Genomic DNA, 27,959 nt, shown 5'->3' with positions numbered 1-27,959 from the left:
TTGTTAGGACTGGCGGAACGCACCAAGTATAAGATGAAATATTAATAGGTGCGTTCGCAGTCCGGGGTCCACCGTGCAGGTGAAAACCTGCTGCTAGTAAATGGCAGCGCTATATGGCGGTGGAAGCGAACCCTGTAAAGCCACAGGTCCGCAATACCGCACTAAAGAGTGCAAGCAAGGAGTCAGCGAACTCAATCCTAAGACTCAGGGTTGAAGTCCGTTCAGACTACTTGCGCACAACACCGCAACTGGGTGTGTTAGGTAACTGATAGTTAGAGCACCAAAGTGCAAACTGTGCCGTGCTGGCAGACACCACTAAGCACCCAGACGTGGGTCAGGAAGTGCACTACTGGCGCGTGGTGCCGCACTGGCGGTCACAGCAAGAGATGCTGATTCGTGTGTGACACGTTGAGTGGTTAGTCGGGCGCTAGATAGCAGCCATACACCTTACGCGAACAGCCATACAATAGGGTAGGGGTATTTAATGAACGACTTGCACTCACAACAAACACACATATACAATTGTACACTAGCGCATGGTCGTGCGGGCATGCAAAGCTTTTATAGCTGCAGTACGTTCAGGACCTTCAAATAAAGGACCAATGGGCAGCTGCCACAGAAGTTAGTCATTTCAGGACCCTCCAGGACGACCAATGGGAACCGCTGCAGCATCTGAGCATGTGACCCTCGATCTCCAATGGGAGATCTCACCCTGGGCATGCTCAGAAGGGAAAAAGCAGGACTTAGTCTCAAAAGCGTCCACACGCTGCTGCCCAGCACTGGCTTTAATGGCAAAAGCTGGAGGAGCAACAGCAAGCCTAAGCACAGAGTGAGACTGAGCCAGACGCAAGGACCGACGTCTCTGCTGAGCAGGTTTCACTGCGGCAGGAGAAGAATGGGAGACCGCAGCAGAAGCGACCCGAGATTCCCCCTGTGCAGAAGCGGGAACTCGACCCCTAAGACACTCTACACCTGTACACCCTCTCCATGCTTCCCTAATGCAAGAAATCTTTTAGAGGCTTTACTGGGAGGTTCAGAGTTGATTCATTGACATTCTGGAAATTTGCCAACTTTTCTGGGAGTTGGTCAAGTCTCACCTTTTTCTGGTTACCTCTTAAATATTCCAGAAGAGTTGGGAAGTATAATTTAACCTTTAACACTTACTAGACCCAAATTAAACATATTATGAAAATATTGGACTTTTAATGTGTGATCAATGTGGGATTTGTGAGGGGAATTGTATGATCAATGTCAGATCCAACCCTTGTGGGACCCTGCATGCTGGTATTGTAGCTCAAGTTTTTGGTCTCATAAACAGCATTAGTCCATGGAATTAGAGCGTCGCCGATCACAAATTGATGACCCGTCAGATCCACATTGATGACACATTGACGACCTTCTAACTGAAGATGAGATCCTCACTGATCACACATTGATGATCTGCTTTTGTGGTGTTCAGGTCTCCAATGATAAACACTGATGACAAGTCTATATGGGTGTCAGAACCCCAATGATCACACATTAATGACCTGTCTACCTGGGCATCAGATCACGCATATATGACCAGTCCATCAGGTGGTTAGATCCCCACTGATTACATATTGATGACCCATCTACCTGGTGGTCACATCTCCAGTGGTAAACATTGATGACCAGTCTATATGGGTGTCAGATCCCCAATGATCATACATTGAAGACCTGTCTAACTGAAGGTCAGATCTCCACCAATCACACACTAATGACCAGCCTATATGGGTGCAGATCCTCACTGATCACAAATTGATGACCCGTCTACCTCGTGGCCAGATCTTCACTGATCACACATATATGACCTGTGTACCTGGTGGTTAGATTCCCCACTGATTACATATTGATGACCCATCTACCTGATGGTCAGATCTTCACAGATAAACATTGATGACCAGTCTATATGGGTGTCAGATCCCCAATGATCATACATTGAAGACCTGTCTAACTGAAAGTCAGATCTCCACCAATCACACACTAATGACCAGCCTATACGGGTGCAGATCCTCACTGATCACAAATTGATGACCTGTTTACCTCGTTGCCAGATCTCCACTGATTACACATATATGACCTGTGTACCTGGTGGTTAGATCCCCACTGATTACATATTAATGACCCATCTACCTGATGGTCAGATCTTCACAGATAAACATTGATGACCAATCTATATGAGTGTCAGATCCCCAATGATCGCACACTGAAGACCTTTCTAACTGGATGTCAGATCTCCACTGATCACACATTAATGACCAGTCTATATGGGTGCAAATCCTCACTGACCATAAATCGATGACCCGTCTACCTGGTGGCCAGATCTCCATTGATCACACATATATGACCCTTGTACCTGATGGTTAAATCCCTACCGATTACATATTGATGACCCATCTGCCTGGTAGTCAGATCTTCACTGATTACACATTTGTGACCTGTCTATCTGGCTGTCAGATTCGCAATGATCGCACACTGATGAGCCATCAACCTGGTGGTGAAATCTCCACTGATCACACATTGATGACCCGTCTACCTTGTGGTCAGATCTCCACCGATCACACATTGATGTGCGGTCTACCTGGTGATCACATCTCCACTGATCACACATTAGTGGCACGTCTAGCTGAGGTCAGATCCCCACTTATCATACATTTATAGTCATATAAATAGTCATAGTCATATATATCATACATTTATAGACTATCTATGATACACTTTATACAATTGTCCCCATATGTAAAAAGTTCTTGTCACATTTTCCCATTATCCTATAATTATGTGACTGAGGGTCATTACACAATACAAGAACATATTCCCCCTCTTACCTGTGCATAACGGAGAAGACATTATGAAGTGCGGTCCTTTAGCGTGACACCGGGGCATATTGTATATGAATGAGTACATGCAGGTTGGTGAATTACCGCTCCTCACCCTCATCCTCCTCCTGCTCTGTTGTGCCTCAGGAAAGCTGATTAAACTTCTCCAGCCACTGCCATCTGTCTTTCCCTTTGTCTCAGGTCTTAGGTCTTACTTCATTATCTAGTTTCACTCTATGCAAATGAAAACCTTTTTTGCCTCATCTCAGACATCTGTGTGCAGGTGTCTTTTTCGCTTTTTATGTCCGGAAGTTAACACACGTCTCATACCTTGACTCCAGGCTGATAACAGCTAGCAGGAAAGAACAAGTATGATGTCACAAGGTAGCACTGTGTCAATCAAAGTTCTTGGCGCTACCTTCACCTGCTGGCCACTTGGCGATATATTGAAGGTTTATGACTTGTCTTCACAGTTTTTACCCTTAGTACCATATTATTATAGAATACACACAAAAAAAATAAAAGAGTACCGTACACATGGGCTAAACATACAGTACATGTTGTCTCACATAATTTTAAAACATTTGCTTGTTTTTCATACATACTACAATAATCACTACTCTATAATTATAATAAGATGACTCTGCACATTTTGCCTTAGCCTACACAGCAAAGCTAAGTGACATGCAGAAAACACGACAGTTTCAGTGTATCGTGACTACTCTAATGACCAGTGTGATACAGCCTTTGGAGTCCATTTTAATATATATATATATATATATATATGTGTATATATATATATATATATATATATATATATACTAGATTGTTGCCCGATTCTAATGCATCGGGTATTCTAGAATATGCATGTCCACGTAGTATATTGCCCAGTCACGTAGTATATTGCCCAGCCACGTAGTATATTGCCCAGCCACGTAGTATATTGCTCAACCACGTAGTATATTGCCCAGCCACGTAGTATATTGCTCAACCACGTAGTATATTGCCCAGCTACGTAGTATATTGCCCAGCTACATAGTATATTGCCCAGCCACGTAGTATATTGCCCAGCCACGTAGTATATTGCCCAGCCACGTAGTATATTGCTCAACCACGTAGTATATTGCCCAGCCACGTAGTATATTGCCCAGTCACGTAGTATATTGCCCAGTCACGTAGTATATTGCCCAGCTACGTAGTATACTGCCCAGCTACGTAGTATATTACCCAGGGACGTAGTATATTGCCCAGTGACGTAGTATATTGCCCAACCACATAGTAGATTGCTCAGCCACGTAGTATATTGCCCAGCTACGTAGTATATTGCCCAGCTACATAGTATATTGCCCAGCCACGTAGTATATTGCCCAGCCACGTAGTACATGGCCCAGCCACGTAGTATATTGCTCAACCACGTAGTATATTGCCCAGTCACGTAGTATATTGCCCAGCTACATAGTATATTGCCCAGCCACGTAGTATATTGCCCAGCTACGTAGTATACTGCCCAGCTACGTAGTATATTACCCAGGGACGTAGTATATTGCCCAGTGACGTAGTATATTGCCCAACCACATAGTAGATTGCTCAGCCACGTAGTATATTGCCCAGTTACGTAGTATATTGTCCAGTGACGTAGTATATTGCCCAATCACGTAGTATATTGCCTACAGCACAGAGCTACGTAGCATATTGCACAGCCCATGTAGTATATTGCCCAGCTATGTAGTATATTGCCAAGCCACGTATGACACAGGTTAAAAAAATAAAAAATAAACACATACTCACCTTCCGCAGGCGCGTTGTAGCACTGTCCAGGGATGATCGCTGCAGCGGCCATCTTCCGGAGGTCGCACATGCGCAGATGGTAGTGCTCGGCTTCCCGGGGCTTCAGGAAAATGGCTGCGGGATGCCGCGCGTGCGCAGATGGAGATCGCGGCGGCCATTTTCCTGAAGCCGAGTTCCATTGCAAGTTCCAGGGCTGGTGTGAGCAGGACCTATGATGACGTCGCGGTCACATGACCGTGACATCACGGCAGGTCCTTGCCGCACCCCAGCCCTGGGACGGGAACGGAAGCTGGCGCGTGCAATGGAGCTGTCCGGGGAGCGTGGCGAGGAGCGAGAAAGGCGGCGGAGGGTGAATATAGCAGGTTTTTTGTTTTTTTTATTATTTTTAACATGCATATTTTTACTATTGATGCTGCATAGGCAGCATCAATAGTAAATAGTTGGGGGACACATAGGGTTAATAGCAGCGGTAACGGAGTCCGTTACACTGCGTGCCATTGACCCTGTGTGAGCGGGATTACGGAGTTAGCGCCGGGCAGTGAGTGCAGGGGAGTAGGGGAGGGACTAATCGGACTGTGGCCATCTCTGATTGGTCGCGGCAGCCATGACAGGCAGCACCGAGACCAATCAGCGAGCGAATAACCGTGACAGAAGGACAGACAGACAGACGGAAATACCCCTTAGACAATTATATATATAGCTATATATATATATTGTAAGGATTTCACTCACTCAGCTGCGACGGCTGACACTCAGGAGACGTGTTCCTTTAAAGTTCACTGGGTTTATTGCTTCATAAACCATGTGGCAAATAACAGAAAGCAAAATGGGCCTTTGGTTCAGGCAAAGAAAAGCAAGTGTCCAGTTCATCCGGCTCAGTCCTGAAGCCGTAACACACTCAGGAGGGTTTCACCTCCACACATATCTGCTGTGTAAAGGATTAGCCAGTCTTATAAAGAGCTAACCCCACCCAGTAACCCATCACATGATTAGCCATGTGGTCTGACATTACCACAGGTCCTGAAACACATATACAAGATTATGTGCAAGAAAGGAATACTCCGGGCTACATTACAGCAACCAGGCACTTATGTGGCACATACCTCCCATCGACTACAAACCCTTTAGCCATGCTACATACCTCCCCCTCTGCCTAAAGCCGTGGGGCTTGGCACTTTCCCCCACTAAACAAGGGATTCTCGATAGGGCATCCGCATTACCGTGCAGCTTTCCGGCCCTATGTTCCACATGGAAACTGAAGTCCTGCAGGGCTAAGAACCAACGGGTGACTCTAGCATTTCTTCCTTTCGTTTCTCTCATCCACCTAAGCGGGGCATGGTCAGATACCAGTCTAAATTTACGTCCCAGCAGATAGTACCGCAATGTGTCCACTGCCCATTTTATGGCCAAGCACTCCTTCTCAACGACTGAGTAGTTCTTTTCAGATGAGGACAGCTTCCTACTCAGATAGAGAACAGGATGCTCCTCCCCATGTAGTTCTTGGGAAAGGACTGCTCCCACCCCAACATCTGAGGCATCTGTCTGAAGAATAAACTCTTTCTTGAAGTTTGGGGCCATCAGAACGGGTTGCTTACACAAAGCGTTTTTCATTTCTTGGAAGGCTGACTCTGTTTCTTCGGACCACTTAACCATTACTGATTTTGTCCCTTTTAGCAGGTCAGTCAGAGGCGCAGCCATCGTGGCGAAGTTGGGGATGAACCTCCTGTAATATCCCACGATTCCCAGGAAGGCTTTAACTTGTTTCTTGGAAACTGGTTTTGGCCATGTTTGGATTGCCTCCACTTTATTGATTTGGGGTTTTATTTCTCCATGACCCACTATGTATCCAAGGTACTTAGCTTCTTCTTTACCCAAGGCGCACTTCTTCGGCTTTATAGTAAATCCGGCCTCTCTTATAGCATCCAACACCGCTTGGACTTTCTCCAGATGACTCTCCCAGTCCGGGCTAAAGATGACGATATCATCTAGGTACGCAGCAGCGTAGGCCTTATGGGGTGCAAGGACTCTATCCATAGCCCTCTGGAAGGTCGCCGGAGCTCCCTGTAGGCCAAATGGCATCCGGGCATATTGGAAGCATCCATCAGGTGTCGAAAAGGCCGTCTTCTCCTTGGCTTCCTGTGCCATGGGGATCTGCCAATACCCCTTTGTCAAATCCAAGGTGGATATATATCTGGCGTGCCCAAGCCTTTCGATGAGCTCATCAATACGGGGCATGGGATAAGCGTCGAACTTGGAGACTTCATTCAACTTCCGATAGTCGTTGCAAAACCTCCACTCTCCATCAGGTTTTGGGACCAGGACAATTGGGCTCGACCAACCGCTCTTGGATTCCTCAATGACCCCAAGCCTCAACATACGCTCCACTTCCTTGGAGATAACTTCTCGACGAGCCTCAGGAATACGATAAGGTTTCACATTCACCCGCACATGTGGCTCTGTTAGGACCTCGTGCTCTATGACCTTCGTGTATCCTGGCAATTCTGAAAACAGGTCCCTGTTTTTCTGGAGTAACTCCCGGCACTGCTGTTTCTGGGTCTTTGATAGCGTCTCTGCTATAGTAACCGCTCCAACCTCACCTTCTGGGTTGCTTAACAATGATGGAGTTGCTGTCGGCTCTCTATCTTGCCATGGCTTGATGAGGTTGACATGGTAAACTTGGAATGGTTTCCATCTTCCTGGTTGGTGAATTTTATAATTTACCTCACCAAGTTTCTCGACAACCTCATATGGCCCTTGCCATTTGGCCAAGAACTTGCTTTCCACCGTTGGAACTAACACAAGAACTCGGTCTCCCGGATTGAACTGCCTCACTCTTGCAGACCGGTTGTAGACCCTGGCTTGAGCTTCTTGTGCTTGGAGAAGGTGTTCTTTCACGATAGGCATCACCTTTGCAATCCTCTGCTGCATCAGGGCCACATGCTCAATGACGCTTCTGTGGGGTGTGACTTCGGCCTCCCAGGTTTCCTTGGCTATATCCAGGAGTCCTCGTGGATGTCGGCCATATAGAAGCTCAAACGGTGAGAACCCTGTGGAGGCCTGTGGAACTTCACGAATGGAAAACATCAGATAGGGTAAGAGACAATCCCAGTCTCTACCGTCTTTCTCTATAGCTTTTCTCAGCATGCTCTTTAGGGTCTTGTTAAACCTCTCAACAAGGCCATCTGACTGGGGATGGTACACCGAGGTCCTCAACTGGGAGATCTTCAGGGCTTTGCATAACTCCCTCATCACCTTGCTCATGAAAGGTGTACCCTGGTCAGTCAGGATCTCCTTTGGCAGACCTGTCCGGGAAAAGACATGGACCAACTCGCGGGCTATGCTTTTTGAGGAAGAATTTCTCAAGGGAATTGCCTCAGGATAGCGTGTGGCATAGTCCAGGATGACTAATATATACTGATGGCCCCAAGCTGATTTAACTAAGGGACCGACCAAGTCCATGGCAATTCTCTCGAACGGTACCTCAATAATGGGCAGTGGCACAAGGGGGTTCCGGAAATGAGGAGTAGGAGCAGTTAGCTGACATGTAGGGCAGGACCTGCAATAGTTCACTATTTCCCGGTGACACCCAGGCCAATAGAACCTCTGCACAACCCGTCCCTGCGTTTTTTCCACCCCCAGGTGTCCACCCAAGATGTGTGAATGGGCCATGTCCAACACTTTCCGTCTATACGGACCCGGCACTATCAACTGCTCTACCAACTCCTCCCGTATTTTCGTGACACGGTACAACAACTCCCCCCTCAACAGAAAATGGGGAAATCTTGTGTCTGCCCCCGGCTCCTGTACCACCCCGTCAATAACTGTGACATTATTAAAGGCTTCCCTCAGAGTGGGGTCCCTATGTTGGGCAGTCCCAAAATTTTCACCGGTAACTTCTAACTCCAGAATGTCAGATGTAGGGGATACTTCCTCCTCATCCCCAACCAGAACACAAAAAGGAAAACTGTCTGCCTCTGGGTGTGGCGATACCCTTCCAGGGTTCACTGGTTCCCTGCCAGGGATCTCAGAACCATTTCCCCACAAATCCCAAAACAAACAGAAATCCCGGCCAATAATTATAGGGTGCAACAAGTCCTGAACCACGCCGACTATGTGGGACTCAGTGCCACATGCCGTTTCAATGTCCACCCTGGCCATAGGGTAGTCCTTTGCATCACCATGTATGCACCGCACTCCGACTTTCTTTCCTGGGAGCAGGTGGAGAGGAAAAGTGGCCCTCACCAGGGTCACTAGGCTCCCCGAGTCTAACAGTGCCGTTACTGCTCGACCGTTCACCTTTACGGGACACGCTTGAGGTCCCTCGTTGGATGGAGAGTTCACACTACAGGCTGGATACGCATAGTATGAACAACGGCGTCCCATGCTGCAGTCCATCTGCTCAGTGGTTTGGGAACAACGGGCAGCTATATGTCCTGGCTTGTGGCACCTCCAACAAATAATATCACCCGTGGGGACCTTGGGCACCACCTCCCCCGCCCTTTGTGACCTTGGACGCACCACCCCTTTTTGGGACTCAGCTGCCTTCTGGGACCCCCAGTACGGCATGGGCTGCCTCCCGAAGGAGCCTTCCAACCCTTGGTATCTCTCAACCAGTCCGATCAGCTCGTCGGCATTCTGGGGATCACCCTGGGCAACGCAAGACTGTATAGGCCTCGGGAGGGAATGGACAAACCGATCCATCATCACCTGTTCTACCATCTGTGCAGGCGCAGAGGATTCTGGCTGCAGCCATTTCTGGACCAGGTGCAACAGATCAAACACTTGGGAACGAGGTGGTTTGTCCCGGTGATAGCTCCAGGAGTGAACTCGCTGTGCCCTGACAGTCAGTGTCACCCCCAAACGTGCGAGAATCTCGGCTTTCAATTTGTGATACTCTTTGGCATCCTGCAAGGTCAAATCATAGTACGCCTTCTGGGGTTCTCCCGTCAGGTATGGCGCAAGTACCTCTGCCCACTGCTCTGGCGGAAGTTTTTCCCTCTCAGCGACCCTCTCAAACACCGTCAGGAAGGCCTCAACATCATCCCCGGGAGTCATTTTCTGCAATGCGCGTCTTACCGTCTTCCGGACGTGGGTGTCATCAGCCAAACCTGGGGTTGGGGCGCTCGCCTTGCCCTGGATGGCGGTTGCCAGAAGCTGCATCTGCTGCTGATGCTCCTGCTGGCTCTGCTGCATCTGCTGCCGTTGCTCCTGCTGACTCTGCCGTTGCTCCTGCTGGCTCTGTTGTATCTGCTGCATCAACAGCCTGTTGGTCTCTTGCTGCCTTTGCTCCTGCTGGCTCTGCCTTTTCTCCTGCTGTGACTGCATCTGGACCAAGTGTTTCAGCAGGTCCTCCATTTTCTCCAGCAATGCTTGCTGGCTTGCAACAGCCTTGACCCAGGACATTCAAAAATAAACTCACGTCTCCGCTGGGAACGCTGCCCGCATTCTCCACCAATTGTAAGGATTTCACTCACTCAGCTGCGACGGCTGACACTCAGGAGACGTGTTCCTTTAAAGTTCACTGGGTTTATTGCTTCATAAACCATGTGGCAAATAACAGAAAGCAAAATGGGCCTTTGGTTCAGGCAAAGAAAAGCAAGTGTCCAGTTCATCCGGCTCAGTCCTGAAGCCGTAACACACTCAGGAGGGTTTCACCTCCACACATATCTGCTGTGTAAAGGATTAGCCAGTCTTATAAAGAGCTAACCCCACCCAGTAACCCATCACATGATTAGCCATGTGGTCTGACATTACCACAGGTCCTGAAACACATATACAAGATTATGTGCAAGAAAGGAATACTCCGGGCTACATTACAGCAATCAGGCACTTATGTGGCACATACCTCCCATCGACTACAAACCCTTTAGCCATGCTACAATATATATCTAAGTCCATACAGCGAGTGAGATAGGTATTGAAAACGCGTCACCAATTTTCTCGATAAATAGATTTCTAATGGTATTATTGACATGAAATTCTCCCCAGATGTCGGCAACAACTCATCCAATTCACGCAGCCAAATACATCTTCATCATCCTGGTAGATCACAGCAGATTTTTTATCAAGAATGTCTCGGTACACTTGCCCATTTATCCTTCTTTCAATTATATGAAGTTTCTAGTGCCAAATGCTGAAAAACAGCCCCACACCATGATGTTCCCACCTCCAAACTTCACTGTTGGTATGATGTTTTGGGGTGATATGCAGTGCTTTTTGGCCTCCAAAAATGGTGTGTATTATGGCATTCAAAGAGTTCACTTTTAGTCTCATCTGACCAGGCTATATTCTTCCAGTGTTTCACAGGCTTGTCTAAATGTTGTTGAGCAAACTGTAAATGCACTTGAACATGCTTTTTGTTCAGCAATGGAGTCATGTGTAGTGAACGTGCATGCATGGATGTTGAGTGAATTACTTGTAGTTGTCTTTGAAACAATAGTACCGGCTCATTCCAGATCTTTCTGTAGCTATCCACAGGTAGTCCTTGGCTATTGGAAAACTCTTCTGATAATTATTTTTATTCCTCTGTCTGAAATCTTGTGGAGAGCACCTGGTTCGTGGATGGTTTTATGAAATGATGTTCTTTCAGCTTCTGGATTATGGCCACAATAGTGCTCACCGGGAACTTAAGTAGACTAGAAAGTCTTCTGTAACCAATGCCATCAGTATGTTTTGCAACAATAAGGTTGTGAACTGTCATGATTCCAATGGCAGGGAATCACAAAAGGACAAGCACCAACGAGCTCTAGGGTGATGGAACCTGAGCTGACCGTGACCCTAAACCTGAACACACAAATAACAATAGCCGGGGAACGTGCCTACGTTGATCCTAGACGTCTCGCACCAGCCGAAGATCTAACTTCCCCTATTAGAAGAAACACAGACCTCTCTTGCCTCCAGAGAAATACCCCACAGAAATAGCAGCCCCCCACATATAATGACGGTGAAATGAGAGGAAGGCACATACACAGTATGAAAACAGATACAGCAAAATGAGGCCCGCTAAAACTAGATAGCAGAGGATACAAAAGTAAACTGCGCGGTCAGCAAAAAACCCTTCAAAAAACCATCCTGTAATTACTTGAACTCATGTTCCAACTCATGGAACATGAGGAGCAATTACAGCCCACTAAAGCAACCAGCAGCAAAGAGACAATTATATGCAAGCTGGACAAGACAAAAATAAAGCAAAACGTGGAACAAGAAAATCAAAACTTAGCTTGTCCTGAAGATTACTGAAGCCAGAAGCTGAGGTAACAAAACACTCTGATAACCTTGATAGCCGGCGGGGAAATGACAAGAAAGCCCGGTTAAATAGGAAACTCCCAAATCCTAATAGAACAGGTGGACACCAGAGACAGCAGAACACAAATCACCCAGTACCATCAGTAACCACCAGAGGGAGCCCAAAAACAGAACTCACAACAGTACCCCCCCTTGAGGAGGGGTCACCGAACCCTCACGAGAACCACCAGGGCGACCAGGATGAGCCCTATGAAAAGCGCGGACCAAATCATCAGCATGAACATCAGAGGCAACCACCCAAGAATTATCCTCCTGACCATAACCCTTCCACTTGACCAAATATTGGAGTTTCCGTCTGGAAACACGAGAATCCAAGATCTTCTCCACAACATACTCCAATTCTCCCTCCACCAGCACCGTTGCAGGAGGCTCAAGCGAAGGAACAACAGGTACCTCATACCTCCGCAACAACGACCGATGGAACACATTATGAATAGCAAACGATGCCGGGAGATCCAAACGAAACGACACAGGGTTAAGAATTTCCAAGATCCTATAAGGACCGATGAACCGAGGCTTGAACTTAGGAGAAGAGACCTTCATAGGAACAAAACGAGAAGACAACCACACCAAGTCCCCAACACGAAGTCGGGGACCCACGCGGCGACGGCGATTAGCAAACTGCTGAGCCTTCTCCTGGGACAACTTCAAATTGTCCACCACATGACTCCAAATCCGATGCAACCCATCCACCACCATGTCCACTCCAGGATAATCAGAAGGCTCCACCTGACCAGAGGAAAAACGAGGATGAAACCCCGAATTACAAAAGAAAGGAGAAACCAAGGTAGCAGAACTAGCCCGATTATTAAGGGTAAACTCGGCCAGCGGCAAAAAGGTAACCCAGTCATCCTGATCAGCAGAAACAAAACACCTCAAATAAGTTTCCAAGGTCTGATTAGTTCGCTCCGTCTGGCCATTCGTCTGAGGATGGAATGCAGACGAAAAGGACAAATCAATGCCCATCTTAGCACAGAACGTCCGCCAAAATCTAGACACAAACTGGGATCCCCTGTCAGAAACGATGTTCTCCGGAATCCCATGCAAACGAACCACGTTCTGGAAAAACAGAGGGACCAACTCAGAGGAGGAAGGCAACTTAGGCAAGGGTACAAGATGAACCATTTTAGATAAGCGGTCACACACAACCCAGATGACAGACATTTTTTGAGAGACAGGGAGATCCGAAATAAAGTCCATGGAAATGTGCGTCCAAGGCCTCTTCGGGATAGGCAAAGGTGACAACAATCCACTGGCTCGAGAACAGCAAGGCTTAGCCCGAGCACAAACCTCACAAGACTGCACAAAAGAACGCACATCCCTCGACAAGGAAGGCCACCAAAAAGACCTGGCCACCAAGTCTCTAGTACCAAATATTCCAGGATGACCTGCCAACGCAGAAGAATGGACCTCGGAGATGACTCTACTGGTCCAACTATCCGGAACAAACAGTCTCTCAGGCGGACAACGATCAGGTTTACCCGCCTGAAACTCCTGCAAAGCACGTCGCAAGTCTGGGAAGACGGCCGACAAAATCACCCCATCCCTAAGGATACCAGTGGGCTCAGAATTTCCAGGGGAGTCAGGCACAAAACTCCTAGAAAGAGCATCCGCCTTCACATTCTTTGAACCTGGCAGGTATGAAACCACAAAATTGAAACGAGAGAAAAACTGTGACCAACGAGCCTGTCTAGGATTCAGACGCCTGGCAGACTCAAGGTAAATCAGATTTTTGTGATCAGTCAAGACCACCACACGATGTCTAGCACCCTCCAGCCAATGACGCCACTCCTCAAATGCCCACTTCATGGCCAAAAGTTCCCGATTACCCACATCATAATTCCGCTCAGCGGGCGAAAATTGTCTAGAAAAGAACGCACATGGCTTCATCACCGAGCAATCGGAGCTTCTCTGTGACAAAACCGCCCCCGCTCCAATCTAGGAAGCATCAACCTCAACTTGGAAAGGAAGCCAAACATCAGGCTGACGCAACACAGGAGCAGAAGAAAACCGGCGTTTAAGTTCCCGAAAGGCCTCCACAGCCGCAGGAGACCAATCAGCAACATCAGCACCCTTCTTAGTCAAATCCGTCAAAGGCTTAACAACACTAGAAAAATTAGTTATAAAACGACGATAGAAATTAGCAAAGCCTAAGAACTTCTGCAGACTCTTAAGAGATGCAGGCTGCGTCCAGTCACAAATAGCCCGAACCTTGACGGGATCCATCTCAATAGTAGAAGGGGAAAAAATATACCCCAAGAAAGAAATCTTCTGGACTCCAAAGAGACACTTTGAGCCCTTTACAAACAAGGAATTAGCCCGCAGGACCTGAAACACCTTCCTGACCTGCTGAACATGAGACTCCCAGTCATCAGAAAAAACCAAAATATCATCCAAATACACAATCATAAATTTATCCAGATATTCACGGAAAATATCGTGCATAAAGGACTGGAAGACTGAAGGAGCATTAGAAAGTCCGAAAGGCATTACCAAATACTCAAAATGGCCCTCAGGCGTATTAAATGCGGTTTTCCACTCATCACCTTGCTTTATTCGTATAAGATTATACGCACCCCGAAGATCAATCTTAGTGAACCATTTAGCCCCCTTAATGCGAGCAAACAAATCAGTCAACAAAGGCAAAGGATACTGATATTTTACGGTAATCTTATTCAAAAGACGATAATCTATACAAGGCCTCAAGGACCCATCTTTTTTGGCCACGAAAAAAAAACCTGCTCCCAAAGGGGACGAAGATGGACGGATATGTCCCTTTTCCAAGGACTCCTTAACATAATCCCGCATAGCAGTATGCTCTGGCACTGACAGATTGAACAAATGACCTTTAGGAAATTTACTACCAGGAATTAAATCTATAGCACAATCGCAATCCCTGTGAGGAGGAAGCGAACTGAGCTTAGGCTCCTCAAAAACATCCCGATAATCAGACAAAAATACAGGAACCTCAGAAGGAGTAGATGAAGCGATAGAAATCGGAGGTGCATCATCATGAACCCCCTGACATCCCCAGCTTAACACAGACATTGTTTTCCAGTCAAGGACTGGATTATGAGTTTGTAACCATGGCAGACCAAGTACTAGAACATCATGTAAATTATACAATACCAGGAAGCGAATCACCTCCTGATGAACGGGAGTCATACGCATGGTCACTTGTGTCCAGTACTGAGGTTTATTCATAGCTAAAGGTGTAGAGTCAATTCCCTTCAAAGGAATAGGGACTTCCAGAGGCTCAAGACTAAACCCACATCGCTTGGCAAATGACCAATCCATAAGACTCAGGGCAGCGCCTGAATCTACATAGGCATCGACGGAAATGGATGATAATGAGCAAATCAGAGTCACAGACAGAATGAACTTAGACTGTAACGTACTAATGGCAACAGACTTATCAACCTTTTTTGTGCGTTTAGAGCATGCTGATATAACATGAGCTGAATCACCACAATAAAAGCACAACCCATTTTTCCGCCTATAGTTTTGCCGTTCACTTCTAGACTGAACTCTATCACATTGCATTGTCTCAAGTGCCTGTTCAGAAGACACCGCCAAATGGTGCACAGGTTTGCGCTCCCGTAAACGCCGATCAATCTGAATAGCCATAGTCATAGACTCATTCAGACCCGTAGGCACAGGGAACCCCACCATAACATCTTTAATGGCCTCAGAATGGCCATCTCTGAACTTTGCAGCCAGGACACACTCATTCCACTGAGTAAGCACTGACCATTTCCGAAATTTTTGACAATATATTTCTGCTTCATCTTGCCCCTGAGAGAGAGCTAATAAAGCTTTTTCAGCCTGAATCTCCTGGTTAGGTTCCTCATAGAGCAAACCCAATGCCAGAAAAAACGCATCCACATTAAGCAACGCAGGATCCCCTGGTGCCAATGCAAATGCCCAATTTTGAGGGTCACCCCGCAGGAAAGATATAATAATCTTAACCTGCTGAGCAGGGTCTCCAGAAGAGCGAGATTTCAAAGAAAGGAACAGCTTGCAATTGTTCCTAAAATTCAGAAAACTAGATCTATCTCCAGCAAAGAACTCTGGAATAGGAATTCTAGGTTCAGACATAGGAGCATGTACAACAAAATCTTGTATATTTTGAACCTTAGCAGCAAGATTATTCAAGCTGGAAGCTAAACTCTGGACGTCCATGATAAACAGCTAAGGTCAGAGCCATTCAGGGATTAAGAGGAGGAAAAAAAAAAAAAAATTAGCCTGGCTGCAATTAAGGCTAGGCAGCAACCTCAGAGGAGAGAAAAAAAAAAAAAAATTCCTCAGACTACTTTTCCTCCTACTTCAGCCCAAACATTTTGGCCGGCTATACTGTCATGATTCCAATGGCAGGGAATCACAAAAGGACAAGCACCAACGAGCTCTAGGGTGATGGAACCTGAGCTGACCGCGACCCTAAACCTGAACACACAAATAACAATAGCCGGGGAACGTGCCTACGTTGATCCTAGACGTCTCGCACCAGCCGAAGATCTAACTTCCCCTATTAGAAGAAACACAGACCTCTCTTGCCTCCAGAGAAATACCCCACAGAAATAGCAGCCCCCCACATATAATGACGGTGAAATGAGAGGAAGGCACATACACAGTATGAAAACAGATACAGCAAAATGAGGCCCGCTAAAACTAGATAGCAGAGGATACAAAAGTAAACTGCGCGGTCAGCAAAAAACCCTTCAAAAAACCATCCTGTAATTACTTGAACTCATGTTCCAACTCATGGAACATGAGGAGCAATTACAGCCCACTAAAGCAACCAGCAGCAAAGAGACAATTATATGCAAGCTGGACAAGACAAAAATAAAGCAAAACGTGGAACAAGAAAATCAAAACTTAGCTTGTCCTGAAGATTACTGAAGCCAGAAGCTGAGGTAACAAAACACTCTGATAACCTTGATAGCCGGCGGGGAAATGACAAGAAAGCCCGGTTAAATAGGAAACTCCCAAATCCTAATAGAACAGGTGGACACCAGAGACAGCAGAACACAAATCACCCAGTACCATCAGTAACCACCAGAGGGAGCCCAAAAACAGAACTCACAACAGTGAACGTCTTGAGAAAGGTCACTGGTTTTACCCATCATGAGATGTTTCTCATGTTGCACCATGGTAGTGAGACACTTTTTTTTTTATAGGTCTTCAGGTGAACCAGCTGATATTATTTTTCACTAAGTAGCAGGATAGCTTTCTAATTACTGATACATTTCAGCTGATATCATGAATTTCCATGGCTTTTGCCAAACCTCTTTCTTCATGTGTTCAATACTTTTTCCCCTGTATTTATTCCCCTGCATTTATCATTATTACGCATAACGTAATTTATGGACATCTATGGTGTGATTCGTTTGACTGTGTTGGATGGGTTGTTGCCGACATCTGTTGAGAATATCATGTCAATTTCACTTTTAGAACTATATTTACCTAGAAAGTCGGTGAGGTGCTCAATACTTATTTCACCTGCTGTATATATAATAATGTGCATACGTTTTAGTTTGATCTTTATGCTAAAAGGCTACAGGCAGCCATACCTTACTGTAGCAACCTACTGGTTCACAGTTATCTTCCTCAGCTTTCCAAACAGGTTACATTGACCACTTGCCCCAAGTTTGAGCACACCGCTGTCATGCCCCACTGGTTCCCTCATTGGGCTAATTCCAATAGTCCAAGCAGGCTTTCGAAAGCTAAACAATCAGGGTAAAAATACATGGGAGACAACGTCACTTTGTCTGCAGACCAACCAATTCCATGGCTAAATGCCATCAGCCTACTAGTAGTCTTTTTGTTAGCTGACTATGTGCCCTTTATATTGTACGTTTGTAGCAATTTTTGTAATTTTTGAAATTCATAGTTTTTAAGACTTTTTATTGCTTTTACTTTTACCCTTTCCTATTCCTTTATAAAAACCAAAAAATAAGAGATTCATTTAAAGGGAACCTGTCACCCCGTTTTTGAAAGATGAGATATAAATAGTGTGAAATAGGGGCAGAGCTGGGCTTTACATTAGTGTCCTTTTGGTGCCTTTATTCCCCCGGGATGCTGCTGAAATACCTTTGTGAAGTGTCCGTTTTGTCCTGTCAGTCAAGTTGGTCAGGTCGAATGGGCGTTGTAAAATAGCGGTTCCTCCCCCACCTCATGCAATTCCCTGCGAAGTTTAGTTCCGCCGTTGGCGTTATGTTTAGCGCTTGCGCAGTGAATTTGCCTCCGGCAATCTGTGGGCAAAGCATAATTGACATCATTGCGCATGCACGGGCCTTCACTTTAGCCGGGGTGCCCCGGAAGTTGTCATATCGGCAAAGTGTTATTCTGGATGCCGTATCCCATCCCACACTGCGAGCGTAAGTTTTGTGCCAAGATCGCTCGCCTGCCTTACGCTCGCAGTGTGGGATGAGATACGGCATCCAGAATAACACTTTGCCGATATGACAACTTCCGGGGCACCCCGGCTAAAGTGAAGGCCCGCGCATGCGCAATGATGTCAATTATGCTTTGCCCACAGATGGGCAAAACATAATGCGCAGGCGCCGGAGGCAAATTCACTGCGCAGGCGCTAAGAAAAAGCGCGATCTGTGCTATTCACAGATCGCGTTTACGAAAGACAAGCCGAGAATCAGGGGGAGGAACCGCTATTTTACAACGCCCATTCGACCTGACCAACTTGACTGACAGGACAAAACGGACACTTCACAAAGGTATTTCAGCAGCATCCCGGGGGAATAAAGGCACCAAAAGGACACTAATGTAAAGCCCAGCTCTGCCCCTATTTCACACTATTTATATCTCATCTTTCAAAAACGGGGTGACAGGTTCCCTTTAAGAATATAATTTCCCTAATTAAAGTGAAACATCTCTGAGGCGGTCATGTATCTTAAAGTTACAATGCCTTATTTCTTTTCTTTTTTCTCTTATTTTTTTCAGGCAGTCATTTAAACCAATCTACAATAGATGGAAATGAACCTCATTGTGTTAACCTTATTAATTGAAATTTGGGTCTATTAAAATGAAGATTTTTTTGCCACCAGATATATTACTATAACACCCTAAGGAAATTTATACTATTGACTAGCTAAAAAGAAATGATTTTTTTGAATAGTTATCTCGGCCGGGGCTTAATGTGGGAGATAATTCTTAAAACAATATTCAAATTTTTCCTTTACTGATGATTACAATATTATATTTTGCATACGTAGCTCCCCACGCAGTGGGAGAATGCGTCCGGTTGACTGATGTCTTTGAAATACATTGTAATACAAGTCCAATGTCAGGAAGAATTGATTAGCGCCTTAAAATGATAATTCATAGCGCATGTTCATTGTTCGGAAATTTCCCTCTAATGAGTAAGTGTGGGTAGTGGTCCTTCTTTAGATAAGAGTCGAATACAAAAGGTATAGAGAGAAGGAGACAGACTGTTAGCGCGGCGCAGCAGGCATATTAAATGACTAACATTTACTCCTAATTTATTCATTTTCATAGAAAAGGTACTTCTTCTAGCTACCGTATTAATCTGCTAACAGGATATCAAAAAGTAAGTACATCAAATGAGAAAGGTGATAGAAAGCGACAAATGGCGGTGATAGAAAGCGACAAATGGCGGTAATCAAAGCATGACAATCTTTAATCTTGTGTCTGGCTAAATTTTTATTATTATTATTATTATTTGTTCTTGTAATCTGTTTGCATGTATTATTTTAATAGTTTTGGAAGTAGGAGTAGTAATAGTAGCAGTAGTAGTAACATAGGTAGTAGTGGTAGAAGCATAGGAAGGAGGTGTAGTGTTAGTAGAAAAGTAGTAGTAGTGGTAAGGGAAGCCATACTAGTAGAGTAGTAGTAGAAGAAGCAGCAGCAACAGTACTAGTTGTGTTAATAGTAGGACGTCTCTGTGGCCATTTAGGGGGAACCACAGCCTATTTAAACTCTTTATACACTTTTAAAAGTTGCCAGTTATTGCTTGGTTTTCCTACATCGTTGGTACCATTTGCATGCTCTGTTCTTCATTCTCAGAGAGCTATGTGACCCTGACTAAGCTTGTTCTGTCATCTCTCCTTATTCAGACCCCAGGTTTTCTTAACTGACCTTCTTGTATCTTACCCTACTTTCCCTCTGTATTCAGTTTTGTCTACCTTTTCTGTACCGGGTTTTGTCCTTACTAATACTTACCTGGTTTTGTTTTACCATTTTTGTTTCAAGGTGGCTACTTTGGCTGGTAGCTCCTCCTTTAATACAACCCAGGGGGCCCCGTTGTAAATCCAAATCCATATAATAGGGGCTAATTTCCAATCAGGTAGTAGTAGTAGTGGTAGTGGTGGTGGTAGTAGTAGTGGTAGCAGTGGTAGTAGTAGTAATGGTAGTAGTGGTAGTAGTAGTGGTAGTGGTAATAGTAATGGTAGTAGTGGTAGTAGTAGTGGTAGTAGTAGTAGTGGTAGTGGTAGTAGTAGTAATGGTAGTAGTAGTAATGGTAGTAATGGTAGTAGTAGTAGTGGTAGCAGTGGTAGTAGTAGTAATGGTAGTAGTGGTAGTAGTAGTGGTAGTGGTAGTAGTAATGGTAGTAGTGGTAGTAGTAGTAGTGGTAGGAGTAGTAGTGGTAGTGGTAGTAGTAGTAATGGTAGTAGTGGTAGTAGTAGTAGTGGTAGTAGTAGTATTAGTGGTAGTAGTAGCAGTGGTGGTAGTAGTAGTGGTAGTAGTAGTAGTGGTAGTGGTAGTAGTAGTAATGGTAGTAGTGGTAGTAGTAGTAGTGGTAGTAGTAGTATTAGTGGTAGTAGTAGCAGTGGTAGTAGTAGTAGTGGTAGTGGTGGTGGTAGTAGTAGTGGTAGCAGTGGTAGTAGTAGTAATGGTAGTAGTGGTAGTAGTAGTGGTAGTGGTAATAGTAATGGTAGTAGTGGTAGTAGTAGTGGTAGTAGTAGTAGTGGTAGTGGTAGTAGTAGTAATGGTAGTAGTAGTAATGGTAGTAATGGTAGTAGTAGTAGTGGTAGCAGTGGTAGTAGTAGTAATGGTAGTAGTGGTAGTAGTAGTGGTAGTGGTAGTAGTAATGGTAGTAGTGGTAGTAGTAGTAGTGGTAGGAGTAGTAGTGGTAGTGGTAGTAGTAGTAATGGTAGTAGTGGTAGTAGTAGTAGTGGTAGTAGTAGTATTAGTGGTAGTAGTAGCAGTGGTGGTAGTAGTAGTGGTAGTAGTAGTAGTGGTAGTGGTAGTAGTAGTAATGGTAGTAGTGGTAGTAGTAGTAGTGGTAGTAGTAGTATTAGTGGTAGTAGTATCAGTGGTGGTAGTAGTAGTTGTAGTGGTAATAGTAGTGGTAGTAGTAGTGGTAGTAGTAGTTGTAATGGTAGTAGTAGTGGTGGTAGTAGTAGTAGTAATGGTGGTAGTAGTAGTTGTAGTGGTAATAGTAGTGGTAGTAGTAGTAGAAGGAATAATGGTAGTAGTAGTTGTAGTGGTAATAGCAGTGGTAGTAGTAGTGGTAGTAGTAGTAGTGGTAGTAGTAGTATTAGTGGTAGTAGTATCAGTGGTGGTAGTAGTAGTAGTTGTAGTGGTAATAGTAGTGGTAGTAGTAGTGGTAGTAGTAGTTGTAATGGTAGTAGTAGTGGTGGTAGTAGTAGTAGTAATGGTGGTAGTAGTAGTTGTAGTGGTAATAGTAGTGGTAGTAGTAGTAGAAGGAATAATGGTAGTAGTAGTTGTAGTGGTAATAGCAGTGGTAGTAGTAGTGGTAGTAGTAGTAGTGGTAGTAGTAGTATTAGTGGTAGTAGTATCAGTGGTGGTAATAGTAGTAGTTGTAGTGGTAATAGTAGTGGTAGTAGTAGTGGTAGTAGTAGTTGTAATGGTAGTAGTAGTGGTGGTAGTAGTAGTAGTAATGGTGGTAGTAGTAGTTGTAGTGGTAATAGTAGTGGTAGTAGTAGTAGAAGGAATAATGGTAGTAGTAGTTGTAGTGGTAATAGCAGTGGTAGTAGTAGTGGTAGTAGTAGCAGTAGGAGGAGTAATGGTAGTAGTTGTAGTGGTAATAGTAGTGGTAGTAGTAGTAGTAGTAGTAGTAGGAGGAGTAATGGTAATAGTAGCAGTAGGAGGAGTAAGGGTAGTAGTTGTAGTGGTAATAGTAGTGGTAGTAGTAGTAGTGGTAGTAGTAGTAGTAGGAGGAGTAATGGTAGTAGTAGTTGTAGTGGTAATAGTAGTGGTAGTAGTAGTAGTAGTATGAGGAGTAATGGTAGTAGTAGTAGTAGTAGTTGTAATGGTAGTAGTAGTGGAAGTAGTAGTTGTAGTGGTAATAGTAGTGGTAGTAGTTGTGGTGGTAATGGAAGTAGTAGTTCTAATAGTGGTAGTAGTAGTGGTGGTAGTAGTAGTGGTAGTAGTAGTTGTAGTGGTAATAGTAGTGGTAGTAGTAGTAGTGGTAGTAGTAGGAAGAGGAGTAATGGTAGTAGTAGTTGTAGTGGTAATAGTACTGGTAGTAGTGGTAGTGGTAGTAGTAGTTGTAATGGTAGTAGTAGTGGTGTTAGTAGTAGTAATGGTGGTAGTTGTGGTGGTAATAGTAAAGGTAGTAGTAGTAGTAGTGGTAGTAGTAGGAGGAGGAGTAATTGTAGTAGTAGTGGTAATAGTAATGGTAGTAGTAGTAGTAGGAGGAGTAATGGTAGTAGTAGTGGAAGTAGTAGTATAGTGGTAGTAGTAGTTTTAGTGGTAATAGTAGTGGTAGTAGTTGTGGTGGTAATGGAAGTAGTAGTTCTAGTAGTGGTAGTAGTAGTGGTGGTAGTAGTAGTAGTAATAGTAGTAGTAGTGGTGGTAGTAGTAATAGTAGTGGTAGTAGTTGTGGTGGTAATGGAAGTAGTAGTTCTAGTAGTGGTAGTAATAGTAGTGGTAGTAGCAGTAGTAGTAGTAAAAGCAGCAGCATTAGTAGGCGTATAGGAGTAGCCATAGAATTAGTATTAGTATTAGGAGGAGCAGCAGTAGTAGTAGAAGAAATAGTAGTATCAGGGGCAGTAGTAGTATCAGTAGTAGTAGAAACAGTAGTATGAGGAGTATTTGTACAAGTGATTACTCTTTACTCTTGCTGTAAACGCGATGGGTTAATAATAACCTGGCAGTGGTAATAATATCCTGGTTTTGCTGTGGTCGATGTCACTCTTACAGCTTACCTTCACTAATTGATTGAAATGCCTTTTTCTAGTGCGAGACCTATGATTGACCTGTGCCCTTCCTCAGTCCTACGGGGCCAATTTATCAACTAATCATGACAATTATGCTGAAGGGTAATCTAGATGCCGCTGCTATGACAAGTATTGGGAGAAATATCCAAATACAGATTTTTTTTCTCGGAATAGGACTCTATCTAACACATATAATCTCTTCACTTGGCTTCCATTAATATGTACAGAAATTATCTCAACATTTAATACTACGATATTGAAACTAAGAGACGTGATAATGATAGAGTCATGTTGCAGGCAGCTTGCAACCCCATCCAGTGGCGAGGCTTGTAGGTGAGCTGAACTCTTGTTGCCTGTAAGTGCATTTCTGCACTGCAATTGCATTTTTCTAATCTAACTAGTTTCATAACTATATATTGATTCAATTCCCTATATAATTTTATAGTGGTCAGATCTCTCTATTTTTTTAACACAGAACTCCACATAGTCTGCAATGCCATAGCGTTAAATCATCACTTTTGTTTCAACAAGCTTTGCAGAAATCAAACGTATAAGAGAATATATGGATCTTTGTAATGTATGTTTTCAGAGAAATCTGCTTCTTTATCCATCTATGAGCCACCTCTTCTCCTCCCCACTGAACCTATCATTCACTCTGAGTAACAGCTAAATTATGTCTGGCTCAAAACAACATAAACTGCCAGTTCACTGAGGGATCATATTACTTTTACTGACCATGGAAGTTTACGGAGAGAGAAAGGGAAAGATGAGCGTGATGCAGAATGAGAGAGGGGCAGGGGAACACACAAATGGTGCTGTTTGCTTTCTTGGTGTTTATCTGACCCAGAGCTGGATCCACAGCTACACTGCTTAATACTGATGTATGATATCTGCTGCTTCAGAAAACGTGCTGCAAAGAGAAAGGAGAGCTGGAATCAATCTTCTATGTGTGTGCTTTGTACAGGAGACATCATTGCTCTGTATAGAAGACATCATAACAGCTAGAGGAAGAGGAAGGAAGGAAGGAACCTTAGGTTTTATATGGTTTTCTTGGATCCTTCTTTTTAATGGCTGGCTTTTAACGTTGGATGGTTGTGCTGGATTCCTTCCTTCCTCCTCCTCTTCATAGCTGTGCCTCTCCAGAAGAAGCAGCACCCTCCATGTGTATCTCCATTTGGGACACCGATTACCTCTCAGTGCGGTGAGCTACACCCATTTTCCTTTTTAACCCTTTGATCATAGCAGCTCGTCTCAACTTCTCCCTCCACTCACTAACTCAGAGACAACTGAATATTAGAGACAGAAACTGCAAAGGGGAAACCTGGTTAAAAGAAACTACAGGAGTCATACAATGGCTCATAATTGTATTATTCCTCGCGTACATGCGCCAGTTTATTCTGAACAGTCAGGTTTACTTTAAATGTTAAATATCTTCTTCCACCAACTATCGCCCAACTTAATTGTGTCACATTGTGGGCATTGTATGGAAAGCCTTATTTATGGTTTATGTTCCATTCGCGTGCATTATGTGGCCAAAATTAGGTGGACACTGGGCATCCTACAAAATTGAAGATTTCATGGATTTCAGCTACACCCCATGCGAACAAGTACATCATCAAGTGTAGGGTCTGTTGAAGAGTTCATGGATTGTATGGATTTTTTTAAAAATGTTTTTGATGCTCCTTTCCCCTCAATTACCAATACCTAGTGCTCCTAGTAGTATCCAAAATTCATAGAAAAGGTTAAAACCTCCATGCTCTAGAATTTTCAATAAACATTCCAAGCTACAGAAGAAATGGAATTTCACTAAAGCTTTGACTCAAGAAGACATAGGACATACAGTAGTTATTATTATTATTGGTTTGTCAGTTAATTAAAATGAAGATGCTAGAGTATTAGAAATATGCTGTCTATCAAAATGTAAAACGTACATTAGGGCATGTTCTCATCTCATTCAGGTCTTCTGTGTCTAAGCCCTAATCATGGATTTCCTTGGGATTCTAGACAAGACAAAGGTCAAAGAGGTCAATTAATGCAAAGCACTCAATTATGCATTAAAAGCACTCAAGGACCAGTCTAAGCACAAGGGACTATGGATGGTCAGCAATATTATGGTTTTTGAATGATGTACCAATAGGGAAGGCAGAGGTCACAATTCTTGTTGAGCCAACTATAGGTGCAGTGATATTATAGAAACTAGTTCACTAAAAACATGAATAACATAGATACTGAACAGTAAAACCAAGAGCCTAATATTATCTATAATGAAGTCACAACATTTCATTGGAAACAAAGACATGACTTGCACATGGTCTGGTCATTTATGATAACATATGGACGTGAAACTTGGGCAATAAATATTCAAGACAGAAGAAAAATGAATGCCTTCAAAGTATGGTGTTGGAAAAGGATGTTATCAATTTCATGGAAGGTAAGAAGAACAAATAAATCAATTTTGGAACAACTCAAGCCAAACAAGTCACTCGAAGCAAAGATCACCAAGCTATGACTCACCTACTTTGGACACATAATGCGAAGAGAATAATCACTGGAGAAGGACATCATGGTCAGAAGAATAGAAGGAACAAGATGAAGAGGAAAGCTAACAACTTGATGGTTTGATATTTTGAAGATAACAGTGGAGAAGACCCTGTTGCACATCTCTAAGTATGATCCTCCTACAGATCGTTAATCCATAAAGTCGCCAAGGCTCAAGACTGAGCCGAAGGACATTAAAAAAAGTAATATCTACATTCCACTTAGGGCAAGAAATCTTTGACCTATCGAGACTATTAACTCAAAGATCTCTGAAGGTGTCCAGTGGTATCTGGCACCAAGACATTAGCCACAGATCCATTAAATCCCTTTGTTAGGATAGGAACAGTCTCCATGGATTGGACTAGTTTTTCCAGCACATCCAAAAAATGATCAATTGGACTGAGATCTAGAGAATTTGGAAACAAGTCATCACCTTGATCTCTTCATCGTGTTACTGAATTTTTTTTAGTGTTCCAGGGGCATAATCCTGCTAAGGTAGGGCACCGTAGTTAGGGAATCCAGCTGTCATGAAGGGTGGTACTTGGTCTGTAGGTTGTATGTGTCACATTTACATGATGTCAGGACCCAAGATTACACAGAAGAACATTGCCCCATCACTCAGCCTCCGCGGACTTGTCTTTTTTCCCATAGTGCACAGCAGGCTGTCTTTATTTATTGCTCCATGGTCCAGTTCTGGTTCTCAAATGATCATTATAGGAGCTTTTTGCACCAGACAGGAGTCACCATAGGCAGTCTAACTTGATTCGCCAAACTCTCTAGATCTCAACCCAATTGAGCATCCGATCCATGGTGATCATTCTTGACAAGAATGGGATTTAATGGATGTGTGACTAATGTCTTAGTGCCAACTTTGCAATATATCATATTACAGAAATGTTCTTCTTTCTCCTCTTGGACTCATCATGCACTCTCAATTCATGGGCAAAAGCTAGAAAATCTGTACTCACTAAACACATACAGTGGGTAAATAAGTATGAGACACATCACCAATTTTCTAAGTAAATATATCGAACACATGCAGAAAGACTTGGAAAAAGCCATGGAAATTCATGACACCAGCTGAAATCTATCAGTAATTAGAAAGCAATCCTGTCACTTAGTGAAAAATAATAGCTGGTTCAACTGATGGTCTATAAAAAGGTATCATGATGGGTAAAACCAGTGAGCTGTCTCAAGACCTTTGTAACCTTATTATTGCAAAACATACTGATGGCATTGTTTACAGAAGAATTTGTAAATTACTGACGGTTCCAGTGAGCACTGTTGAGGCCATAATCTGTAAGTGGAAAGAACATAATTTCACCATAAATGTGCCACAGCCAGATTCTCCCCACAAGGTTTCAGACAGAGGCATGAAAAGAGTTATCAAAAGAATTGTCCAAGAATCAAGGACCACCTGTAAGGAGCTACAGAAAGATCTGAAAGCAGCAGGTACAATTGTTTCAAAGAAAACTTTAAGTAATACACTCAACAACTCATACATGGTATGTATGCATGCTCACACACAACTCCATTGCTGAGCAAAAAAACATATTTAAGCCAATTTAAGTTTGCAAAGTTTGCTCAACAACATTTAGAAAAGCCTGTGAAATACTCGGAGACCAAAATTTAACTCTTTGGATGTCTTAATACACATCATGTTTGGAGGTCACATCACCCTAGAAACCACCATACCAACTTGCTGCCATCCATCAGGATAATGAAGATGAAACTTTTCAGCAAGTTAATTTTTCCAAACACACAGCCAAGGAACCTCTCAATTGGTTTCAGAGAAATAAAATCAAGCTGCTAGAACGGCTCAGCCAATCACCTGATGTAAATCTAGTAGAAAATGCATGGAAGGAACTAGAGCTCAGACTTCATAGAAGAATCCCATGTAGCCGTCAGGATGTGAAGAGTGTTTGTGTGGAAGAATGGGCCAAAATCACACCTGAGCAATGCCTGTGACTAGTTTCTCCATACAAGAGGAGTCTTGAATCTGACATCCCCAACAAATGCTTTTGTACGAAGTATTAAATAAATTTTAGTAAGCGTGTTCAATACTTTTTCCCTGTGTTATTTCTCATTATTAGATACTAGATGGCAGCCCGATTCTAAAGAATCGGGAGTCTAGAATCCATATATACTTTATTTATTCAAATGTAAAAATAATACAATTAATAAATTATAGTAAGAAAGAACAAAAAATGGCTGCACTCACCAGCTCTTGACAATTCTTGTTATTTAAGGTACAGTTACACAGGATCCATGAACATGCTTATGAGGGGAGGGATGAAAGACATCAGACGACAACTTTGCGTGTTGTGGC

The 27,959-nt window shown here is 43.9% G+C and overlaps 2 protein-coding genes across 2 annotated transcripts in view; both read right to left on the bottom strand.

The window, feature by feature from the left end:
- The window catches only part of USH2A (usherin), an 824,795-nt gene extending 821,882 nt beyond the window's left edge, over positions 1 to 2,913 (bottom strand). The window contains exon 1 of the mRNA XM_069726496.1: positions 2,850 to 2,913. The gene's annotated coding sequence lies outside the window, so the exon portion shown is untranslated. The remainder of the gene's footprint in view (positions 1 to 2,849) is intronic.
- Positions 1 to 25,753, bottom strand: part of LOC138637659 (uncharacterized) — a 28,166-nt gene extending 2,413 nt beyond the window's left edge. The window contains exons 1-2 of the mRNA XM_069726495.1: positions 25,611 to 25,753; positions 21,651 to 22,392 (exon numbers count right to left, since the gene is read on the bottom strand). Of these exons, the coding sequence (XP_069582596.1) occupies positions 21,651 to 22,392; positions 25,611 to 25,753 (885 nt within the window). The remainder of the gene's footprint in view (positions 1 to 21,650; positions 22,393 to 25,610) is intronic.
- Between the last annotated feature and the right edge of the window lie 2,206 nt (positions 25,754 to 27,959).

Source organism: Ranitomeya imitator, chromosome 5 (assembly GCF_032444005.1).
Source record: "Ranitomeya imitator isolate aRanImi1 chromosome 5, aRanImi1.pri, whole genome shotgun sequence".
In the NCBI taxonomy this organism is placed as follows: domain Eukaryota; kingdom Metazoa; phylum Chordata; class Amphibia; order Anura; family Dendrobatidae; genus Ranitomeya; species Ranitomeya imitator.
The sequence above is the reverse complement of the archived record's forward strand: the minus strand, read 5'-3'. Positions and strand labels throughout refer to the sequence as shown.